The following is a 24,678-nucleotide window of genomic DNA, read 5'->3' as shown; positions in this document are numbered from 1 at the left end:
ATAAGGTAATAAAAGTAAAATTTCTAAGATATGTAATAGCTATGAAATACAGACCAACATATGCAATATAATCAAACCTTCGAAATGATTTATCTGAACTGGATACACACAATGCTTGACACCAACAAGCCAGAAAATCTCCCTCTATAGAGCTGTTTTCGGAGCAATCTTTGTCTGAACGTAAATTTTTACCTAAAGTTAAACTGATCGCTCATCATATATTCCTGGTAATCTCTTTTAAGGTCTGTCCCTTATAGGAGCTAAAGTGCTGAGTTGTAAGCTCCATTGTTCAGTACAGAGCTGCTGGGCAGGTACACTAAAGTCTGCTGAAGTGGAACTCATAACCACTTTTTTTCCCAGGTGCTCTGTCCCGGGCAGGTGGGGCTTTATTTATAAGTTCCTGTCATTCTGCTACCTTTTTTCAGAGATGTCCTGCCCAGCAAGGAGGTAGACTAGTCACAGGCTGCCAGCAGAGGCATTGCTGAGCTGCCGTGAGCTCTGCCTAGCTACTGTGTGAACTTCCTTGCAGTTTTGTTTATAGGGGTAGAGGTAGAACTGCCTTGGTAATGGCGGTCTGCCTCAGTAATGGTGGACTATCTCTGTAATGGCAGACAGCCTGGGTAATGGCAGACTGCCTCGGTAATGGTGGACGCCCTTACCCCACAGAGCTGGACCATCCCAGGTACAGCTGTGCTTGCTGTGAAACTCTCAGTTCAGGGCATTTCAGAATGGTAGTTTCTGTGGGGGTGGGACCAGCCAAGCCAGATCAACTGGCTCCCTGTTTCAACACCCTTTTTTTCCATTAAACAGGTGACTCTGTCTCCCAGGCATTCCAGTTGCCAACTGAAATGGCACCCAGATTTGTGTGAGTTTTTGTGCAGAGATCCACTGCAATGGCTGAAATGGCCCTGCTGGAGACTCATAGTGCTTTTCTGCCCAGGAATCTCCTGGTCTGTGGGCAGGAAGAATTCATCTGAAAATGTGGTGATCACTCACCCTCTGTGTTTTCACTGGAAACTGCAATCCAGAGCTGTTCCTATTTAGCCACCTTGGATCCTCCTTCATCAAATGATTTTAAAAAATTGAAAAATTTAAAAAATATATTTAATATATTGAAATAATTGAGTATTAGAGATTTGATCAACACCAGGTCTGCTTTACAAGAGCTCCTGAAAGAAGCACTAAACACAGAAAGGAACAACAAGTATCAGCCACTCCAAAAGCATACCAAATGGTAAGGAGCATCAACACAATGAAGAAACTGCATCAACTAATAGGCAAAACAGCCAGCTAGCATCAAAATTGCAGGATCAAATTCACACATAAAAATATTATCACTAAATGTAAATGGGCTAAATGCCTGAATCAAAAAACACAGACTGGAAAATTGGATAAAAAGCCAAAACCCATCAGCATGCTGTATCCAGGAAACCCATCTCACAAGCAAGGATACACATAGGCTCAAAATAAAGGGATGGAGGAAGATTTACCAAGCAAATGGAGAGCAAAAAAAAAAGCAGAAGTTGCAATCCTAGTCTCTGATAAAATAGACTTCAAACCAACAAAGATCAAAAGAGACAAAGAAGGACATTACATAATGGTAAAAGGATCAATGCAACAATAAGAGCTAATAATCCTAAATGTATATGCACCCAATACAGGAGCACCCAGATATATAAAGCAAGTTCTTAATGACTTAAAAAGAGACTTAGACTCCCACACAATAATAGTGGGAAACTTTAACACTCCACTGTCAATATTAGAAAGATGAATGACACAGAAAATTAAAAAGGATATCCAGGACTTCAACTCAGACATTGACCAAGCAAACCTAGTAGATATTTACAGAACTCTCCACCCCAAATCCACAGAATATACATTCTTCTCAGCACCACATCACACATACTATAAATTGACTGCATAATTGGAAATAAATCGCTTCTCAGCAAATGCAAAAAAATGGAAATCATAACAAACAGTCTCTCAGACCACAGTGCAATCAAGTTAGAACCCAGAAGTCAAAAACCAACTCAGAACCGCACAGCCTCGTGGAAACTGAACAAGTGGCTCTTGAATGTTGACTGGATAAACAATGAAATGAAGGCAGAAATAAAGATATTTTTCAAAATCAATGAGAAAGAAGACACAACATACCAGAATCTCTGGGACACATTTAAAGCAGTGGCTAGAGACAAATATATAGCAATAAATTTTTAAGAAGCAAGCAAAAATAAATCAGAAGCAAGGAAAGATCTAAAATCAGCACCCTATCATCAAAATTGAAAGAGCTAGAAGAGCAAGATGAAAGAAACTCAAAAGCTAGCAGAAGATAAGAAATAACTAAGATCGGAGCACAACAGAAAAATACAGAAACAAAAAAAAACACTTCAAAAAAATCAGTATATCCAGGAGCTGGTTTTTTGAAAAGGTCAACAAAATAGACAAACTGCTAGCCAGACTAATAAAAAAGAAAAGAGAGAACAACTGAATAGATACAACAAAAAATAAAAAGGGGAACATCACCACCAATTCCAAAGAAATACATACTACCATCAAAGATTATTACAAACAACTCTTTGCACATATATCAGTAAATCTGGAAGAAACAGATAAATTCCTGGACACTTGTAAATTCTCAAAGTTGAAACACTGAATAGACCAATAACAGGGTCTGAAGTTAAGGCAGCAATGAATAGCCAACCAACCAAAAAATATCCGGGTGCAGTTGAGCTCACAGCTGAATTCTACCACATATACAAAGAGGAGCTAATACCATTCCCTCTGAAACTATTCCAAAGAATATTTAAAAAAGGGAATACTTCCCAAATCATTTCATGAGACCAACATCATCCTGATACCAAAACCTGACAGAGACTCAACTAAAAAAGAAAACTTCAGGCCAATATCCATGATGAACATAGATGCAAAAATCTTCTATAAAATACTGGCAAACCAATTGCAGCAGCACATCAAAAAGCTTATCCAACAGGATCAAGTAGGCTTCATCCTGGAAATACAAGGCTGGTTCAACATATGCAAGTCTATAAACTTAATTCACCACATAAACAGAACCAAAGACAAAACACATGATTATCTCTATAGATGCGGAGAAGGCCTTTGACAAAATTCAAAAGCCCTTTAGGCTAAAAACCCTCAATAAACTAGATATTGATAAAACTTATCTCAAAATAATAAAAGCTATTTACGACAAACCCACAGTCAATATCATACTGAATGGGCAAAAATTGGAAGCACTCCCTTTGAAATCTGGCACTAGACAAGAATGCCCTCTCTCACCACTCCTATTCAACATAGTATTAGAATTTCTAGCCAGAGCAATCAGGCAAGAAAAAGAAATAAAGAGTATTCAATTAGGAAAGGAGGGAGTCAAATTGTCTCTATTTGCAGACAACATGATTGCATATTTAGAAGACCCCATTGCCTCAGCTCAAAATCTCCTGAAACTGATAAGCAACTTCAGCAAAGTCTCAGGATATAAAATCAATGTGCAAAAATCACAAGCATTCCTATAAACCAATAACAGACTTAAAGAGAACCAAATCAAGAATGAACTGCCATTCACAATTGCTACAAAGATAATAAAATACCTAGGAATACAACTAAAAGGATGTAAAGGTCCTCTTCAAGGAGAACTACAAACCACTGATCAAAGAAATAAGAGAGGATACAAACAGATGGAAAAATATTCCATGCTTATGATTAGGAAGAATCAATATTGTAAAAATGGCCATACTGCCCAAAGTAATTTAGATTCAATGCTATCCTCATCAAGCTACCAATGACCTTCTTCACAGGTCATGATCATGATACCATCTCATGCCAGTTAGAATGGCGATCATTAAAAAATCTGGAGACAACAGATGCTGGAGAGGATGTGGAGAAAAAGGAACACTTTTACACTGTTGGTGGGAGTGTAAATTAATTCAACCATTGTGGAAGACAGTGTGGCGATTCCTCAAGGCCTTAGAAATAGAAATTCCATTTGACCCAGCAATCCCATTACTGGGTATATATCCAAAAGACTATAAATCCTTCTACTATAAGGACACATTTACACGAATGTTCATTGCAGCACTGTTTACAATAGCAAAGACCTGGAATCAACCAAAATGCCCATTGATAATAGACTGGATTGGAAAAATGTGGCACATATACACCATGGAATATTATGCAGCAATCAGAAATGATGAGTTTGTGTCGTTTGTAGGGACATGGATGAATCTGGAGAACATCATCCTCAGCAAACTGACACAAGAACAGAAAATGAAACACCGCATATTCTCACTCATAGGTGGGTGATGAAAAATGAGAACACATGGACATAGAAAGGGGAGTACTAAACACTGGGGTCTATTGGGGGGAAAAGGGGAGGGCCAGTGGGAGGGGGAGGTGGGGAGGGATAGCCTGGGGAGAAATGCCAAATGTGGGTGAAGGGGAGAAGAAAAGCAAAGCACACTGCCATATGTGTACCTACGCAACTGTCTTGCATGCTCTGCTCATGTACCCCAAAACCTATAATCCAATAAAAAATTTAAAAAAAAAAAGAAATATGAATATTGCTAAACTCCTAGGAAGACTTATTACAGAAAAAGAAAAAAAAATACAAATCACTAACATCAAAGGGAAATGAGGGAACTTAACTATAGCTCTTACAAATACAAAAAATAAGAGAATATTGTGATATGAACTTAACCATAGCTCTTATAAATACAAAAATAAGACAACGTTGAGAATGAAGCAAATATATTTGGCAATTTGAAAAAATTGATATATTTCTCAAAAATTGAATTAATAAAAGTAGATCAAATAAGAAATATAAAATATAAGTTGTTCAATATTTATTAAAGGAATTGAATACTTTTTCAAAAACAAAAATAAGAGAATGTTGAGAATGAAGCAAATATATTTGGCAATTTGAAAAAATTGATATATTTCTCAAAAATTGAATTAATAAAAGTAGACCAAATAAGAAATATAAAATATAAATGGTTCAATATTTATTAAAGGAATTGAATACTTTTTCAAAAACCTGTTCACAGAGAAAAATCTAAGGTCCAGAAACTTTAACAATGAATTCTTACAAACACTTAAGAAAGAATAACTCAATCTTGAAAAAAAATAAATAAATAAAAACTCTTCCAGTGAATTCAGGAGGATAATCTTCATTTACAACCCCAAAATCCATAAAATGTCATTATAAGAAAAAACATTTGCATTATCTGCCAATAATTTTTTTTGAGATTATCTTATTTTTATTAGTCTAAGTAAGTGTATTTCCTATAAAAGATAACACATTTTAAAACTCTATGGCTCTTGTCAATCATGATATATTCACTCATTGTCAGTGTGTCAAGGAAGATATTCTTGAGCATGCTGCAGTCACAAGCAGTTACAAACTCTCAGCTGCTTAACAAATGAAGGGCGTGTCTCACTCAGGCTGTATGTGGGGCTAGCAGAGCTTCTACCTTCTGAAACACCACCAATCACAAAGTTTCCAGGATGGTGTGTTTCCAGGACAATGAGTTTCCAGGAAATTGACATAACAGACTGCCTTTATAGGTATGAGTCTACACAGGGAGATTATGTTCAGTTTTCAATACTTTAACGTCTTCTTTGCCTGAGTGTCTTTTCTTTTCTCTACTGGATGGTTCTACCCACCCTTCTCTACTTCAGTGTAAACCCACGCAGGAAGTCTTTTTGCTGCAGACCTTCCAGATCCTACAGATTGAGTAGAACAATCTACTCAAGCAAAAGAACAGTTTTGTTTTGTTTTTTTAACCAATGGCACCCTCCTTTAATTTATTGAATAGCCTATGTACTGCCATCTTAGGCAGTACATTATTTCCGGTTAAGGATAGGCTCATGTCCACAGAATTTACTAGGTCTAACAAATCTTCATCAGTTAAAAGCAGCGGGCCTAAAAGAACAGAAAAGACTGCTAAAAACTCAATCATGGTGCCAACCAAGAGACAAAACATTAAGAGGACAAGATTCTGGTTTACAGGATTTAAAATATACTTTGTATCAAACATCAACCTGTAGTGTTGTCTTTCTCCATATTCAGAACTCATAAGTCCAGCAACCAAGGAGTCGAAGTTCAAATAGCTCTTCTCATTATTTTGCCTAATCACACACTCACAATTTTTGCCACTTATCTCTATACCTTTAAGCTCTAATTGTTTAGAAGTCTTGGAACTCAAGAAAAGAATGATTCCACACTCTGATTCTATGAAATTAAAAGTTGAGACTGCCAACTAGTATTTTGGGCTACTCATGCCACTGAACCAAAGTAAAAGTTACTCTACAGACTGTGGCAACTTATCACAATTAACAAGTGGAAACTGGGTTGATGTTATATAGTGAGGCAGGTGTCAGTGGACTCTCTGAGGTTCATCTTAAGAATTTTATCTCCATATTAAGAGTTAATGAAAATCTAATTCAACCAAAAAAAAAAAAAAAGCAGAACCACGGAGGCTTCATATCCTTCAAAAATGAAGGTGTTGATTTTTCCATCATATAAAGAACCCTGAACAGCTGACACCCTGGTTGAGGGCAAAGGAAACGTAGATAGGACCATAAACATAAGAAGTTAGAAATATCACCTATGGTCATTGACCAGTTAACACATAAGGACTGTGGCAACTATGCATATTGACTTTTTTATCTAGAGTGCGTGTTAACTTTTTTCATCTTTCCTCTTCTCCCTCCTTTTTTTATTTTTGAAAACTCTTGCAAGAAATCAATAAAGAACAACATATGCAAGATGGCAGAATAGGATTTTCCATCACTCATCTCGTTACAGAAACAAAAATTTGAACAACTATCCACAAGCAAAACCTTATGGATAGTACCTTAACAAGAGCTAAATAATTCAGGCGAGAGATTACAGCACCTGGGTGTAGCACAGAAATAAAAAAAGATGCAGTGATGTTAGAAAGGACAGTTTTACATTCTTGTGTCACCCGCATCCCCCAAGTCCAGGCAGCATAGTGTAAGGAAAGATATCCCTCTCATGGGGAAAGGGAGTGAAGTGATCACCTAACTTTGCCATGGACCCCTGACCAAGCAGTCACCAACGGCCTGAGGTTCCAGGCCCACCCAACTGCCAATCCTGCCCCAGCAGCCCTAGGCTCCAGCTCATTTCTTGCAGACTTATAGTCCAGACATGCCCCAGGTTCCAAAATAGCTTGTAAACTCAAAATAATTGTCTTTAGAAAATTTAGTGAGCTACAAGAAAACATACATAACTAAGCAAATACCAGAAAACAATACACAAACAAAATCAAAAGTTCAACAAAAAGATAGAAACCATGAAAAAGAACTCAAAAAGAAATTCTCTAACTAAACACAATGACCAAACAGAAAAATTCCATGGAGAGCTCCAATAGCACACTAAATCAAGCAGAATAAAGAATTAGTGGGTATGAAGACAGGTCATTTGAAATTACCCAGTCAGAGTAACAAAAAGAAAGTAAAAAAAAACTTACAAGACATATGGAACATCATCAACTGAATCAATATATGCATTATGCACTTCCCAGGAGCAGAGAAAAAAGACAGAAAAGTTACTCAAAAATATAATGAGAGAAAACTTCCCAAATATGGTATAGAAAAGAAACATCTAGATCTGCAAGGCTAAGTGTTAATCAACAGATGAACGGAGAAAGAAAAGTGGCACATTTACACAATGCAATATTATTCAACATTTAAAGAAAGGAAATCCTGTCATTTCCAAAAATATGAATGAACCTAGATGACATTATGATAAGTGAAATAAGCAAGATACAGAAAGATAAATTCTGCATGATTTCATCTATATATGGAATAAAAGGAAATTGAACTCATAGAAGCAGAGAGTAGAATGGTGGCTTCCAGAGGCTGGAGAGCAGGTGAAGAAATGAAGAGATTTAGGCCAATGGGTACAAAGTTTCTGTTAGGAAGAATAGGTTCTGAAGATCTATGGTGTGATGACTGAAGTTAGTAATAATATGTAATATACTTAAAAATTGTTAAGATGTTAAATGTTATAACATTTGATGGAGAGCAAAAAAAAAAAAAGCAGAAGTTGAAATCCTAGTCTCTGATAAAATAGACTTTAAACCAACAAAGATCAAAAAAGAAAAAGAAGGGCATTACAAAGTGGTAAAGGAATCAAAGTGACAAGAAGAGCTAACGATTCTAAATATATATGGACTCGATAATAGAGCACCCAGATACATAAAGCAAGTTCTTAATGACCTACAAAGATGCTTAGACTCCCACAGAATAATATTAGGAGACTTTAACACAGACTCCCACAGAATAATATTAGGAGACTTTAACACTCCACTGTCAATATAACACAGATCGACAAGATAGAAGATTAACAAGAATATCCAGGACTTGAACTCAGATCTGAACTAAGCAAACCTAATAGACGTCTACAGAGCTGTCCACCCCAAATCCACAGAATATACATTCTTCTCAGCACCTCATCACACATACTTTAAAATTGACCACATAATTGGAAGTAAATCACTCCATGGCAAATGCAAAAGAATGCAAATCATAACAAACAGTCTCTCAGACAACAGTGCAATCAAATTATTACTTGGGATTGAGAAATTAACTCAGAACGGCACATCTTCATGGAACCGAAGACAAAAAACACATGATTATCTCAATAGATGTGGAGAAGGCCTTTGAAAAAATTCAACAGCCCTTTGTCCTAAAAATTCTCAATAAACTAGGTATCAATGAAATATATCTCAAAATAATAAAAGCTATTTACAACAAGCCCAGAACCAATATCATACTGAATGGGCAAAAATTGGAAGCATTCCCTTTGAAATCTGGCACTAGACAAGGATGCCCTTTCTCACCACTCCTATTCAACATAGTACTGGAATTTCTAGCCAGAACAAACACGCAAGAAAAAGAAATAAAGAGTATTCAATTAGGAAAGGAGGGAGTCAAATTGTCTCTATTTGCAGATGACATGATTGTATATTTAGAAGACCCCATTGCCTCAGCCCAAAATCTCCTGAAACAGATAAGCAACTTCAGCAAAGTCTCAGGATATAAAATCAATGTGCAAAAATCACAAGCATTCCTATACACCAACAACAGACTTAAGGAGAACCAAATCAAGAATGAATTGCCATTCACAATTGCTACAAAGAAAATAAAATATCTAGGAATACAACTAACAAAGAATGTAAGGGACCTCTTCAGGAAGAACTACAAATCACTGCTTAACGAAATAAGAGAGGACACAACAGATGGAGAAACATTCCATCCTCATGGTTAGGAAGAATCAATATTGTGAAAATGGCCATACTGCCCTAAATAATTTACAGATTCAATGCTATCCTCATCAAGCTACCAGTGACCTTCTTCACAGAACTGGGAAAAAACACCTTAAACTTCATATGGAACCAAAAGAGAGCACACATAGCCAAGTCAATTCTAAGCCAAAAGAACAAAGCTGGAGGCATCACACTACCTGACTTCAAACTATACTACAAAACTACAGTAATCAAAGCAGCATGGTATTGGAACCAAAACAGAGATATAGACCAGTGGAATAGAACAGAGGTCTTGGAGGCAATGCCACACATCTGCAACCAACTGATCTTTGACAAACCTCACAAAAACAAGCAATGGGGAAAGGATTCTCTGTTTAATAAATGGTGTTGGGAAAACTGGCTATCCCTAAGCAGAAAGCAGAAACTGGACCCCTTTCTGACACCTTACACTAAAATTAACTCCAGATGGATTAAAGACTTAAACATAAGACCTAACACCATAAAACCCTAGAAGAAAACCTAGGTAAAACCATTCAGGACATAGGCATAGGCAAGGACTTCATGACCAAAACACCAAAAGCATTGGTAACAAAAGCCAAAATAGACAAATGGGACCTAATCAAACTCCACAGCTTCTGCACAGCAAAGGAAACAGTCATTAGAGTGAGTTGGCAACCAACAGAATTGGAAAATATTTTTGCAATATACCCGTCTGACAATGGGCTAATATCCAGAATCTACAGGGAACTAAAACAGATTTACAAGAAAAAAAAACAAACCCATTCAAAAGTGGGCGAGGGATATGAACATACACTTTACAAAAGAAGACATACATGAGGCCAACACACATATGAAAAAATGCTCGTCACCACTGGTCATTAGAGAAATGCAAATCAAAACTACACTGAGATACCATCTCATGCCAGTTAGAATGGCAATCATGAAAAATGTGGAGACAGCAGATGCTGGAGAGGAAGTGGAGAAATAGGAACACTTTTACACTGTTGGTAGGAGTGTAAATTAGTTCAACCATTGTGGAAGACAGTGTGGTGATTCCTCAAGGACCTAGAAAGAGAAATTTCATTTGACCCAGCAATCCTATTACTTGATATATACAAAAAGGATTATAAATTATTCTATTATAATGACACATGCATGCAAATGTTCATTCCATATGAATTTATAAAGTCTTTTTCTAGTTCACTGAAGAATGTCATTGGTAGTTTCATAGAAATAGCACTGAATCAACAACTTGCTTTGGACAGTGCAGCCATTTTAACAATATTGATCCTTCCCATCCATGAGCATGGTATGTTTTTCCATTTGTTTGGGTCTTCTCTATTCTCTCATTTTTTTGAGCAGTGTTTTGTAATTCTCATTGTAGAGATCTTTCACCTGCCTGGTTAGCTGTACTTCTTGGTAATTTGTTTTGTGGCCTTTGTGAATGGGGTTCATTCATGATTTGGCTCTCAGTTTTATTACTGTTGTTCTATGGGAGTATTAATGACATTTGTAGATTCATGTTGTATTCTGAAATTTTTCTGAATTTTTCATCAGCTGAAGGAGTTTTTGGGCCAATACTATGGGATTTTCTAAATAGGATCACTTAGTCTGCAAACAAATATAGTTCGACTTCTTCTCTTCCTCTTTGGATGCATTTTATTTTTCTCTCCTGCCTGATGGCTCTGGCTAGGACTTCCAATACTATGTTGAATAAAAGTGGTGAGAGAAGGAATACTTGACTTGTGACACTTTTCAAAAGGAATGCTTCCACCTTTTGCATATTCAGTATAAGGTTGGCTATAGATTTGTCCTAAATAGTTTTTATAATTTGAGGTATGTTCCTTCAACACCTAGTTTATTAAGAGTTTGTAACATGGAAGCATGTTAAATTTTATCAGAAGCCTTTCTGAATCTATTGAGATAATCATGTCGTTTTTGTCCTTAGTTCTGTTTATGCAATAAATCACATTATCAATTTGCATATGTTGACACAACTGTCAATCCTGCAAATAAAACCTACTTCATTGTGGTGGATTAGCTTTTAGATATGTTGCTGGATTCAGTTTTCAAGTATTTTATTGACGATGTTTGCATCAGTGTTCGCTAAAGATGTTGGCTTCAATTTTTTTTATTTTGGGTTTTGGTGGGTTGTTTTTTTGTTTTCTTTTTTTTTTTTTTTTAATGTGTTCCTGCAGGTTTTGACATCAAGATAATGCTTGTCTCACAGAATGACTTGGGAAGTAGTGCCTCCTCCCAAGTTTTTTGAATAGTTTCTGTAGGAATGATACCAGCTCTTTGTACATCTGGTAGAATTCAGCTATGAATCCATCAGGTTTTGGGCTTTTATTTTTTTATTGTTTGGTTGGTAGGCTATTTATTACTGATACAACTTCAGAACTCATTATTCGTCAGTTCAGAGAATCAATTTCTTCCTGGCTCAGTCTTTGGAGGGTGTATGTGTCCAGGAATTTATCCATCTCTTCTTGGTTTTGTAGTTTTCTGTGTACAGGTGTTTGTAGCAGTTTCTTATGGCTGTCTTTATTTCTGTGGGGTCTATATTAACATTCCTTTTGTCATTTCTAATTGTGTTAATTTGAGTCTTCTCTCTTTGCTTCATAAGTCTACTAGTGGGCTATGTGTTTTATTAATTTTTTTGAAAACCAACTTCTGGATTCGTTGATCTTTTGAATTTTTTTTGTGTCTTGATATCCTGCAGTTCAGCTCTGATTTTTGTTATTTCTCATCTTCTACTAGATTTGGGGTTGATTTATTCTTACTTCTCTAATTTTCCCAGTTGTGAAATTAGGTTGTAATTTGAGATCCTTGCAACTTTTTTTGAATTTTATTTTATTTGAAGTTCTGGGATACATTTGCTGAACATGCAGGTTTGCAACATAGATAAACATGTGCCACAGTAATTTACTAGCTACCCATTACCTAGGTATTAAGCCACACATGCACTGGCTGTTTTTCCTGATGCTCTCCTTCCCTTTGGGACCCAAACAGGCCCCAGTGTGTTTTGTTCCCCTCACTGAATTTGGTTTGCCAGTATTTTATTGAGGATTTTTTTCATAATGTTCATTGGGGATATTGGCCTGAAGTTTTCCTTTTATGCTTTATCTCTGCCAGGTTTTGGTATGAGGATGATGCTGGCCTCATAAAATGAGTTAGGGAGAAGTCCCTCCTTTTCAGTAGCTTGGAATAGTTTCAGAAGAAATGCTATCAGCTCCTCTTTGAATCCCTGGTAGAATTTTACTGTGAATCCATCTGATCCTGGGCTTTTTTTGGTTGGTAGGCTATTTACTACTGCCTCAATTTCAAAACTTGTTATTGGTCTATAAAAGGATTTTACTTCTTTTTGCTTTAGTATTGGGGTGGTGCATGTATCCAGAAATTTATCTATTTCTTCTAGATTTTCTAGTTTATTTGCAAAGAGCTATTTACAGTATTCTCTGATGGTTGTTCTATTTCTGTGGGGGTAAATGGTGATATCCCTTTAATCATTTTTTTATTGTGTCTACTTGATTCTTCTCTATTATGCTCACTACATTAACTTTGCCCACAAGTTAATGTAATCTCTTCATAGTTTCATTAATTTTTTCAAAACCCAGCTCCTGGATTCATCAATTTTGAAATATTTTTTGCATCTCCATCTCCTTCAGTTCCATTCTGATCTTAGTTATTTCTTGTCTTCTGCTAGCTTTTGGATTTGTTTGCTCTTGCTTCTCTAGTTCTTTTATTTGTAATATTAGGGTGTCCATTTGAGATCTTTCTTGCTTTCTGATGTGGGCATTTAATGCTATAAGTTTCCCTCTTAACACTGCTTTGGCTGCATTCCAGACATTCTGGTAGGTTTTCTCATTGTTCTAATTGATTTCAAAGAAGTTACTTCTTTCTGCCTTAATTTCAGTATTTACCTAGGAGTTATTCAGGAGCAGGTTGCTCCATTTCCATGTAGTTGCATGGTTTTGAGTGACTTTCTTAATCCTGAGTTCTACTTTGATTGCTCGGTGATCTGAGAGAATGCTTTTTAAGATTTCTGTTCTCTTGCATTTGCTGAAGAGTGTTTTGCTGCCAATTATGTCATCAATTTTAGAGTGTCATGTGGCACCTTAAAGAATGTATATTCTGCTGTTTTGGGGTGAAGAATTCTGTAGATATCTATCAGTTCAATTTGATCCAGAACTGAGTACAAGCCTTGACTATCCTTGTCTTGATGACCTGTCTAATGTTTACAGTGAGGTGTTACGGTCTTCCACTATTATTATGTGGTAGTCTAAGTCTCTTTATAGGGCTCTAAGAACTTGTTTATGAATCTTGGTGCTCCTTTATTCAGTGCATATATATTTAGAATAGTTAGTTCTTCTTATTGAATTGATCCCTTCACCATTATGTAATGCCATTTTTTTTCCCCTAATCTTTGTTGGTTTTAAAGTCTGAGACTAGGATTACAACCTCTGCTTTTTTCTGTTTTCCATTTGCTTGGTAAATCTTCTTTCATCCCCTTATTTTTAGCCTCAATGTGTCTTTTTGCATGAGATGTGTCTCTTGAATACAGCACTCCAATGGTTCTTGACTCCATCCAATTTGCCAGTCTGTGCTTTTAAAATAGGGCATTTAGCCCATTTAAATTTAAGGTTAATATCATGTTATTCAATTTGATCCTATCATCATGATGCTAGCTGGTTATTTTGTCAAGTTAATGCAGTTTCTTCATAGTTTCATTGATCTTTGTACTTCAATGTGTTTTTGCAGTGGCTGCTACCAGTTTTTCCTTTCCATATTTAGTGCTTCCTTCAGGAGCTCTTACAAGGCAAGACTGGTGGTGATGAATTCCTTCAGCATTTGCTTCTCTGAAAATGATTTTATTTCTCCTTCACTTAAGTTTAGTTTAGATGGATATGAAATTCTGGGTTGAAAATTCTTTTCTTTAAGAATGTTGAATATTGGCACCCACTCTCTTCTCACTTGCATTGTTTCTGCTGAGAGGTTCACTGTTGGTCTAATGGGCTTCCCTTGGTAAGTGACCTGGGCTTTATCTCTGCTGCTCTTAACATTTTGTTTTTCATTTCAATCTTGGAGAATCTGAGGATTACATGTTTTGGGGTTGATCTTCTCCTGAAGTATCTTACTGGGATTCTCTGGATTTCCTAAATTTGATTGTTGGCCTGTCTTGCTAAGTTGGGGAAATTCTCCTGAATGATATCCTGAAGTGTGAGGAACTTGGTTCCAGTCTCCATCTCTTTCAGGTATTCCAATCAGTCGTAGGTTCAGTCTTTTTTTTTCATAGTCCCAAGGCTCTTGAGGATTTTGTTTGTTACATTTCATTCTTTTTTCTATAATCTTGTCTGCCTGCCTTATTTCAGTGAGACAGTTTTCAAGTTCAGATATTGTTTATTCTGCTTGATTGATTCAGCTATTGATACTTGTGTTTGCATTATAAAGTACTCGTGTTGTGTTTTTCAGCTTCATCAGGTCATTTATTTTCCTCTCTGACCTGAGTATTCTAGCTAGAAGCTCCTCTTACCTTTTCTCATGGCTCTTAGCTTTTCTGCATTGGGATAGAACATGCTCCTTTACATCAGCAAAGTTTGTTAACCACCTGCTAAAGGCTACTTCTGTAATTCATCTATCTCATTCTCCATCCAGTTCTGTAGCCTTGCTGAAGAAGTGTTGTGATTATTTCGAGGAGAAGAGGCACTCTGGCCTTTGAGTTTTCAGTGATTTTTTGTTGTTGTTGCTGTTGCTGTCGATTTGTTCTCATCTTCCTGAGTTTGCCTACTTTCAATCTTTGAGGCTGCTGACCATTGGATGAAGTTTTTGTAGAAACTTTTTTTGTTGATGTTGTTGTTGCTTTGTTTGGTTTCCTTTCAATAGTCAGGTCCCTCTTCTGTAGGGCTGCTGTGGTTTACTGAGAGTTTACTTAAGGTTCTATTCATCTGGGTCCCTCCTGCACCTGGAGATGTCACCCTAAAGGGCTGGAGAACAGCAAAGATGGGTGCCTAATTTTTCCTCTGGGATGACCTTGAGGGACACCAACCTAATGCCCATAGAAACACTCTTGTATAGAGTGTCTGGTGACCCCTGTTGGGGGCTCTCACCCAATTGGGTGAGCACAGGAACCAAGACCTATTTTACAAACCATTTTGATTGTCCCTTGGTTGAGAAGATGTGCTGCAGTTGGGGCTAACCCATTCATCTGGGCTGCCAGATTCCTCAGAGCTAGCAGGAAAAAGACTTATTCTGCTAGTCCATAGAGACCATGGCCACCCCTTCTACTAGGAGTTCAGACCCAGGGAAATCAGAGTTCTGTCCCTAAGCCCCTGGCTGGAGTTGCTGGTGTTCCTGCAGGGAGGCCCAACCCAGTGAGCAGGTATTAGTCGGTCTGGCCGTGATCTGCCATAGCTGGTGTGTTGTGCTGTGAGGAATACCTCTTGGAACCAAGCCATCCAGTCTCCCCGGCACCAGCAGGAAAAAAACAGTGACCTGGAGCTACAGTGATGGCTGCTTCACTTCACCACTGAGAGTTCAGTGTCTCAAGCAGCTGGCAGCTACAGTGATAGCTGCCATCCCTCCCTGGGAAGCTCAGTTTTCTTAGGTAGCTGGCAGTTGTAGTGATGATGACCATCCCTCCCTTGGGGAGCTCAGTTGTCTTAGGCAGCCAGCAGCCTCATCGATAATGGCCACCCCTTCCCCCAGGAACTCGGTAGTCTTAGCCAGATTCCAGCCAATTGACTATTGAGAATCGGCACAGCTCTGTGGTTGGGACCTAAGGCCCTACTGGCATGGGCTCACCAGTGAAATCTTTTGATCTGTGGGTTGCACAGATCCATGGAAAAAGTACAGCTTCCCAGGCTAGGTAGCACACTCACTCACTGCCTCCCTTGGCTGGTGCTGGAGGTGCCCCTTGCACCATGTGGCTCTCAGGTGGGCTGACACACCACCCTGCTTTTTCTAGCTCTCCACTGGTCATGCCAACCACCTAGTCAGTCCTGATGATGAAACCCAGATACCTCAGTAGCCAGTGTAGAACGTGCTTCTCAGCAGGTTCTTCTCAGCAAAAACCTCTGACCACCACTGCTTCTAGTAAGCCATCTTGGCTCTGCCCCTCCTTTTAAACTTTTTGATGTGAAAATCTAGTACTACGAATTTTCCTCTTATCACTGCCTTAGCTGTATTCCAGAGTTCTGGTGTGTGGTTTCTTTGTTCTTAATACTTTTCAAAGAACTTCTTGATTTCCACCTTAATTTCTATTTACCTAAAAGTCAAACAGAAGTACGTTGTTAATTGCCATATAATTGCATAATTTTTAGTAATTTTTATAGTCTAGATATCTATTTTTATTGCTCTGTGGTCCAAGAGTGTGTTTGGTATAATTTCATTTCTCTCACACTTGTTGACGATTGTTTTGTGTTTAATGATGTGGTCAATTTTAGAGTATGTGCCATGTGGCAATGAGAAGAATATATATTCTGTTGTTTGGAGATGGAGAGTTCTGAAAAGGTCTATCAGATCCATTTGCTCCAACACTGAGTTTAGGTCTTGAATATTTTTGTTAATTTTATGACTCAATAATCTGTCTAATATTGTCAGTGGAGTGTTGAAGTCTTGTATGGGAATCTATGTCTCTTTTTAGGTCTCTAAGAATATGCTTTACAAATCTAGCTTCCCCTTGTTGGGTGCCTGTGTATTTAGAATAGTTTGGTCTTGTTGAATTGAACCCTTTACCATTCATTATGTAATGCCTTTCTTTATCATTTCTGATCTTTGTGGTTTCAAATCTGTCTTGTCTGAAATTAAAATTGCAACCGCTGCTTTTTTCCTGTTTTCCATTTGCTTGGTAGATTTTCCTCCATCCCTTTATTTTGAGCCTATGAGAGTCATTACATGTGAGATGGATCCGTTGAAAACAGCATATTATTGGGTCTTGGTTTTTTTATCTAGCTTGCCTTTCTGTGGCTTTTAAGTGAGACCTTTAGCCCATTTACATTCCAAGTTAGTATTGTTATGTGTGGAGTTGATATTGGCATTGTGTTATTAGATGGTTATTATGTTGGCTTGTTCAAATGGTTATCTTACAGTCACACTGGCCCTATGTGTTTAAGTGTGTTTTGTATTAATTGGTAGTGGTGCTTCCTTTCTATATATAGTGCTTCTTTCAAGATCTCTTGTAAGGCAGGGCTGGTGGTAATAAACTCCCTCAACATTTGCTTATCTGAAAAGTATCTTATTTCTCCTTCACTTAGGAATCTCAATTTAGCTAAACATAAAATTCTTGGTTGAAGATTTTTTTCCTTAAGAAAGTTGAATATAGGCCCCCAATCAATTGGCTTATAGGATTTCAGCTGAGAGGTCAGCTGTTAGCCTCATGGAGATCTCTTTGTAGGTAACCTGCCCTTTCTTGCTAGTTGCCCTTAAATTCTTTCCTTCATTTCGACCTTGGAAAATCTGTTAGCCTCATAGAGATCCCTTTGTAAGTAACCTGCTCTTTCTCTCTAGCTGCCTTTGAATTCTTTCTTTCATTTCAACCTTGGAAAATCTGAGGATTCTGTGTCTTTCTTGGGGATGATCTTCTTGTGTAGAATCTTGCAGAAGTTATCTGTATTTCCTGAATCTGACTGTTAGCCTCTCTAGCAAAATTGGGAAAATAGTCATAGATAATATTCTTAAATATGTTTTCTAAGTTGTTTTCTTTTTCTGCCTCCTTTTCAGGGATGCCAATGATTCACAGATTTAGCCTCCTTACATAAGCCCATACTTCTTGGAGGTTTTATTAATTCCTTTTTATTCTTTTTTTCCTCATTTTGACTGTCTTATTTCGGAGAACTAGTCTTCAAATTCTGAGATTCCTTCCTCAGCTTGGTTTATTCTGCAATTAATACTTGCAATTGCATTATACAATTATTTATTGTGTTATTCAGCTCTGCCACAGCTGGTTGGTTCATTTTTATAATAGCTATTTCATCCTTCAGCGGCTATATCACTTTATTGTGATTTTTAAATAAACCAATTTTAAAGCAGGATTTATATTAACATTATTATTCCCTACAGAGCCAAGTAGTGTGGCCAAACAGAAATGATGAATTTTATGTCATCAAACTCCTTCCTCTTGAAGAATATGTCATGCATGAGCTAAAATGACTTCTTTATTAATTTGTTTTCACTTTTCTTTACTTTGTCTAGGAAATACTCAGTTTATATTCTTCTTTGTCTTTATGTCACCCCACTTTTTTTCCATTTTTTATTTCGATGGAGCAGCTCCACATATGAAGATATAGAGATACTAAACTTTCTGAACTATGGCATGTAAGAAAGTTATTTTCTTGATTCATTTAATTAAAATTTTAGGTAGAGGGAGAACTCTATATCCAAAATTTTTTCCCCAGAGAAATTTAAGAAAATATTACTTCATCATGTTCTAGCCTTGAAATGTTACTAATGTTGCTAAGCAAATACCTGACATAAGTCATATTTCTCATCCCTTTGTAAGTTACCCAGTTACTTTACTCTGTGGAAGCTTCAAGGATATTTTCTTTAGTAAGAATCTTCTAAAAATGAAAAAAAAAAGTAAAAAGGACATACATATTTTTATATTTATCCTCTGGCATTTTGTTGAGCTACCCAGATTAATAACTTATGTTTTTATTCAGCTTGAAATAACTTTATGTTGTCTATATCAAACACTTAATTATTTTCTCTAATTTCTGCTTCTAGAATGCTTGGTAAACAGATGTTTGACTGTTCATCCTCCATTTTTCTTTCCTTTTATAATCAACTAATGCTTATGTCATAGTTTTTTTAAAAGAAAACATATTTATTTGGGGTCTTGTAAAAGAAATAAGTCTTCCACATGAAACCAGAAGTCAGGAAGGGAGCTATATTTTTTTATGTAAAAATACAACTTGGAAAATTAAACTATCATATCCTCCTTAAAGACTGCAGCATATCCATAACAAAATACCTGGGAGGTAAATTTTATTTATTTTTATTTAAAGTAAATAATAAAATTAATTCCATTACATCATATATTTGAGATATTATTTCAATTTTGTTTTGACAGCAATAATTTGGATTTTTTATTACATACATATTATATATGCACTAGTTTGAAGTGTATTGTCATTTGCAAAAGAGGTTCAAAAATCAAACTTTCTATGTGACTAAACTATTCTGCCTCTTGGATAACCAGAGTCCCATTGAATAATTTTAATTGCAAATGTTTAGTGCCAGAGGAGACAACACTAAAAAGAAGTCTTCAGATCTAAAGAGGAACAAAATGAAAAGAAAAAATGTAAATTAAGTCAAAAAATTGGGGAAGCAACTTGTCTTCCTTTAGAGCAGATGTGCACCACTTCTTCACTACAGACATAAAGTTTAACATATATATGTGCCTTCCTATGGATGTTCTCTGAAATTTTCATTGTTTTTTCCTACTACCTGTGATATAATGGAAACAACTTTGAATCCATTCAATAATTCCTGAGGATAAAAGCTTTATATTATTAATAAATTAATCAGGGCATACTTCAAAATAAATCCTGAGGTGTGCATAACAATAATTCACTTGAAAAATACAACCCAACTCTAAAATTCCTCAAGATGAAGAAATAATCCATTTTAAAAAGCACTTTTAGTTAACAATTACACAGAATCTACGACAAGTAAAGAAAATTTTTATATGATTTTAAATGGTCTTTTGAATTTATAAATACAAAAAAACTCAAAGAATAGAACCTGATTCTAATTTTGACTATATCTCAAATTCCACTAATGCCTCAGGAAAAAAAAAGTCCATTCCTGAATAGCTTTCACCAAATTAATCTAATTCCTATGATTTCCAAGACATTCACAGTTACATTAACTAGCACTTCATTTGTCATTCCCTTTAAATAGTTCATCCCAATCTTGTACCAGTTATGTCACAATCAAAAATATTATAAATCAACTGTTGCCATTATCTTACCTGGCAGAATTTTATTTCAGCAAGCTACACTATATGCTCTCATTGATTAGCTACATTTTAAATCTTGTTTAATAACCCTGTTTTGTAATTTGTTATTAACAATATCTTGCAAAGATGGTCCAATTTCTATAAAAATGTATTTTAATAACACCTTGCTCACACAAGTCTATACTGTAACATTTATCTTTGTTTGGGGTGCTATAACAAAATACCATAAACTGGGTAGCTTATAAACAGAAATTTATTTCTCACAGTTCTATAGGCTGGGAAGTCCAACATCAAGGCACAAGTAGACTCAGTATCTGCAGAGGACTTGCTTCCTCAAAGACAGTACCTTCTCTTGAGTCCTCATGGTAAAATGGGCCAACGAGCCCCTTTGGGCCTATTTTATAAGAGTACTAATCCCATTTATGAGGTCTCCACCCACATGACATAATAACCTCCCAGAAATTGCCACCTCCTAATACCATCACTGTGGGAGTTAGGGTTTCAACATATGAATTTTAAGGGGTACAAACATTTAGCCTATAGTAACATTACCATTGGGTCCAACTTTTTAACTCTAAATTTTACTTTGATATATTTGTAAATTCAATCTGAAACAATTAACTACTCATTTTTAAATTTAATCTGCTTTACTGTTTTCAATTTACTCAATATTAGGTATTTATTAAAAATAGAAATTCAGAAAAATTTATAGCCACATAACTTAACATACAGGTCAACAGGAGTAAAAATGAATCACTGAGGAGTCTTAGATGTCAAGATTAATTCACATTAAAAAGAGAAAAAAATTGCACTATGAGTAAAATGAGTGGAACCTACAGTAAATCTTTTACTCCATACACAACACAAGTTCAACTTTCATGTATGTCCTAAGAATGAATGTTCTCTGACCCTACAAAGGATGTTCCATGTGATAATCTCTCATATACTAATTCTGTACTTTGGCTTAGATTCAATAATTTTGTTGAACTTTAAAAATACAGAAGTATCGATCTAACCAAGGACATTACAGGAGGCTACCAGTTACCTCACTCAGGTCCTAATATAATTTTTATGTTATGCAGCCTCCTCCATGATTTCTACATAATGAAAATATTTGATGGTAGAAGTCTTCTTACCATATCTGATATCTTTGTAGTTCTTTCGGTTCTTGACAAGAAAGCAGCATATTTGTTAGTCAAGTTAGGTAATTCATCAGAAATTCCACCATACTGTGAATACCAAAAAGCATGTTGAAAGAAGGGGTTAAAAAGAGTACACAATTTATTTTTATCAATGCAAGAGGCACTATAAATAATAAGTTTGCAATGAAGATCATCAATATTGTCTAGCATTAAATAAAGACAAAGACACATTTATTTTTAAAATAAAATTTTTGAAATATGATACAGAAATAAATGTCAATGAGATATTAAAATGGAAAAAGTTGATTATATGAAACTCTAGGTAAGTATAATGGATCTGTACACATTACTTAAACAGATTAGCCATACTCTAATGTCAAATTCAAACATTAATTCTTGTTCTATTTCATAACTAGCAAGTTGCTATCTCAATAATATATTAGTAAAATATATTTAGCCAATTACATAGTATTATTTGTTAACAATTTATTATTAATAAAATATATTCACAATTAACAATTTAATTATGTGGCAATTATGGGTTAATATATTTTCTAAGTAAAATGACTCACTTACTGTCTTAAATATCATACTTCTTTGTATGCGTTGAAGATTTAAATTAATAGGCTAGAACAATCTAGTAATCTAATATTTTAATGAGCAATTAATCCTTGTGATACTCTAATTTGTCATACAATTTATTTGTATTCAGTTAATAAATGGAAAAAACAGCAGCAAATCTTCCATCTATGCAAAAAGTACAAGAATCTATTTTTCCTTTTTTTACATATTTCATTGCTTTTATTTCAGAATTTGAGATTCACAGTAAATATTTAAGAATTTGACACACAGTAGAGAATAGACATCTCTCTTTCTTTGTTCATTTTTTGGTAACATCTATTTAATAAAACATCCATTACCCACCTAATGTATTTATGACACAATCTGCCTCTCTACCCAAAATGCTGAGATTATTTTCCACATGAGATTATTCCAACCTAACTACTCAAAATAATATAGGTAGCTTCTGCCACTTTCAAAAATAGAACAATCACAGTCATGTCTTTTAAAAATGTGAAAGCCTTTGAATATAGAATATCTAAGCCAGCATTATTATTTTGTTTAGTTTTTAGATTATTTGAAGCTGAAAAGCAACTTATTTGTATAATTTTTTATTTCAATAGCTTTTGGAGTACGAGTGGTTTCTCCTTACATGGATGAATAGTATAGAGGTGAACTCTAAGATTTTAGTGTACCCATCACCTGAGTAGTGTACACTGTACTCAAATAAGTGGGTTTTTAGCCCTACTCACACCCTCCGCTTTCTGAGTCTCCAAAGTCCATTATGTCACTCTGTGTGCCTTTGCACACCCATGGCTTAGCTCTCACTTATCAGTGAAAACGTAGAGTATTTGGTTTTCCATTCCTGAGTTACTTCAGTTAGAATAATGGCCTCCCACTCCATCCAAGTTGCTGCAAAAAGACATTATTTTATCTTTTTTATGGATGAGTAGTATTACTCAGTAGTAATATTACTGCATAGTATATTACCTGGTGTGTATAGACCACATTTTCTTTATCCACTCATTTGTCAACGGGCACTAAGATTGGTTCCATATCTTTGCAATTGTAAATTTGGCTGCAATAAACATACACATGCGTGTGTCTTTTTAATATACTGACTTCTTTTCCATTGAGTAGATACCCAGTAGAGGGATTGCTGGATCATATTGTACATCTATTTTTAGTTATCTAAGAAATCTCCATACTGTTTTTCATAGAGATTGTACTAACTTACATTCCCACCACCAACGTATAAGCATTCCCTTTTTATGACCCCAACATATATTGCTTTTTGTTTTTGTTTTTTACTTTTTAACAATGGCCATTCTTCAATGGGTACAGTGGCTGACACCTGTAATCCCACCACTTGGGGAAACCAAGTTAGGCAGTTCACTTGAGCTGAGTTCAAGATCAGCCTGAGCAGCATGGTGAAACCCAATCTCTACAAAAAATACAAAAAGTAGCTGAGTGTGGTGGCATATGCCTATATTCCCTGCTACTGGAGAGACTGAGGTAGGAGAATCACTTGAGCCTCGGAGATTAAGGCTGCAGTGAGCCACAGTCATATTAATGCACTCCAGCATAGGTGAGAGAGTGAGACCCTGTCTCAAAAAATAATAATGCTAACAATGGCCATTCTTGCAGGAGTCAGATGGTATCTCATTGTGGTTTTCATTTGCATTTTCCTGATGACTAGCGATGCTGAATATTTTTTCATATGTTTGTTGGCCATTTGTATATCTTCTTTTAATAAATATCTATTCATGTCAGTTGCCCACTTTTTCACAAAAGTATTTGTTTTTTTTCTTGCTGATTTGTTTGAGTTCCTTGTAGATTCTGGATATTAGTCCTCTGCTATTCCAACAGTGGCCCTAGTAGGGTCAGAGAAATTCACTGGCCACTGGGATAATGTTTGATGGAGGAGGATATTTGTCTCTGATGTATAAATGAGTTTGTACAGGCAGTCAGAAGTAGTAGGAGGCAGTAAGCCCCATCCAACTCCCATGCACTTGGAAAAGCAAGTCTCACACCTGCTGGCAGCAGCTATCTATGTTCTAAGTACCTAATACTCAGAACTCAAAATGCCCCAGGCCATAGCCTTCCCCACAGATACTGCAACCAGCTTTCAGGCCATGCTCCTCCCAGTCTGCCTGTAAAGCCACAGTGTACAGCTCCTGCACTTGTGGCTGCATCACACTTCCCATCTGTTCCTTGGTTCTGGCCAAAGAAACTAATCCTCCCTGGATATTATATCATAAATTTAAACTGGGAGCTTCTCTCAACCTGCAACCACTGCCTGAGTTAGCTAGCAGACTTATGCGAGATCCCCTATGACACAGAATCAGGAATGGCTTCCCTTGGTTTGCACTGGAGACTGAAATTGCCTGCAAGGCTCTTCCCACACTGCTAATACTTTTATATTCCACATTGCTCCTTAAATCAGTTCTAGCATCGGGTAGTTACAGCAATCCCCCAGCGTGGATTGCCAGGTTCCCCAGTGTGGGTATATATCCTGAAGGCATTCTCTCTGCCTTTCACACTCCGAGGACTTAGTTTTTCACATGGCTCACTGTGTGGGCTGCAGCTTGCCACTTCTTTCAAAGGGTGTGTGATTTCTTTCAGTTTTCCTGTTAAGTTCCTGCATTGCTTTTCAGAAAAAAAGTTCACAGTGAGAATTGCCATAAACAATTTTGTCTTTCCAAATAGAATA

At 36.2% G+C, this 24,678-nt stretch overlaps 1 protein-coding gene across 3 annotated transcripts in view; it reads right to left on the bottom strand.

Moving 5' to 3' along the window:
• The window catches only part of STPG2 (sperm tail PG-rich repeat containing 2), a 667,306-nt gene that overhangs the window by 490,656 nt on the left and 151,972 nt on the right, over window positions 1-24,678 (bottom strand). For all 3 annotated transcript variants that reach the window (XM_054253130.2, XM_035293288.3, XM_054253131.2), the window contains one exon: window positions 21,399-21,491. In XM_054253130.2, the coding sequence (XP_054109105.1) occupies window positions 21,399-21,491 (93 nt within the window). The remainder of the gene's footprint in view (window positions 1-21,398; window positions 21,492-24,678) is intronic.

This window comes from Callithrix jacchus, chromosome 3 (assembly GCF_049354715.1).
Source record: "Callithrix jacchus isolate 240 chromosome 3, calJac240_pri, whole genome shotgun sequence".
In the NCBI taxonomy this organism is placed as follows: Eukaryota; Metazoa; Chordata; class Mammalia; order Primates; family Cebidae; genus Callithrix; species Callithrix jacchus.
Note: the sequence above shows the minus strand (reverse complement) of the source record. Positions and strands in the feature narration are given on the sequence as shown.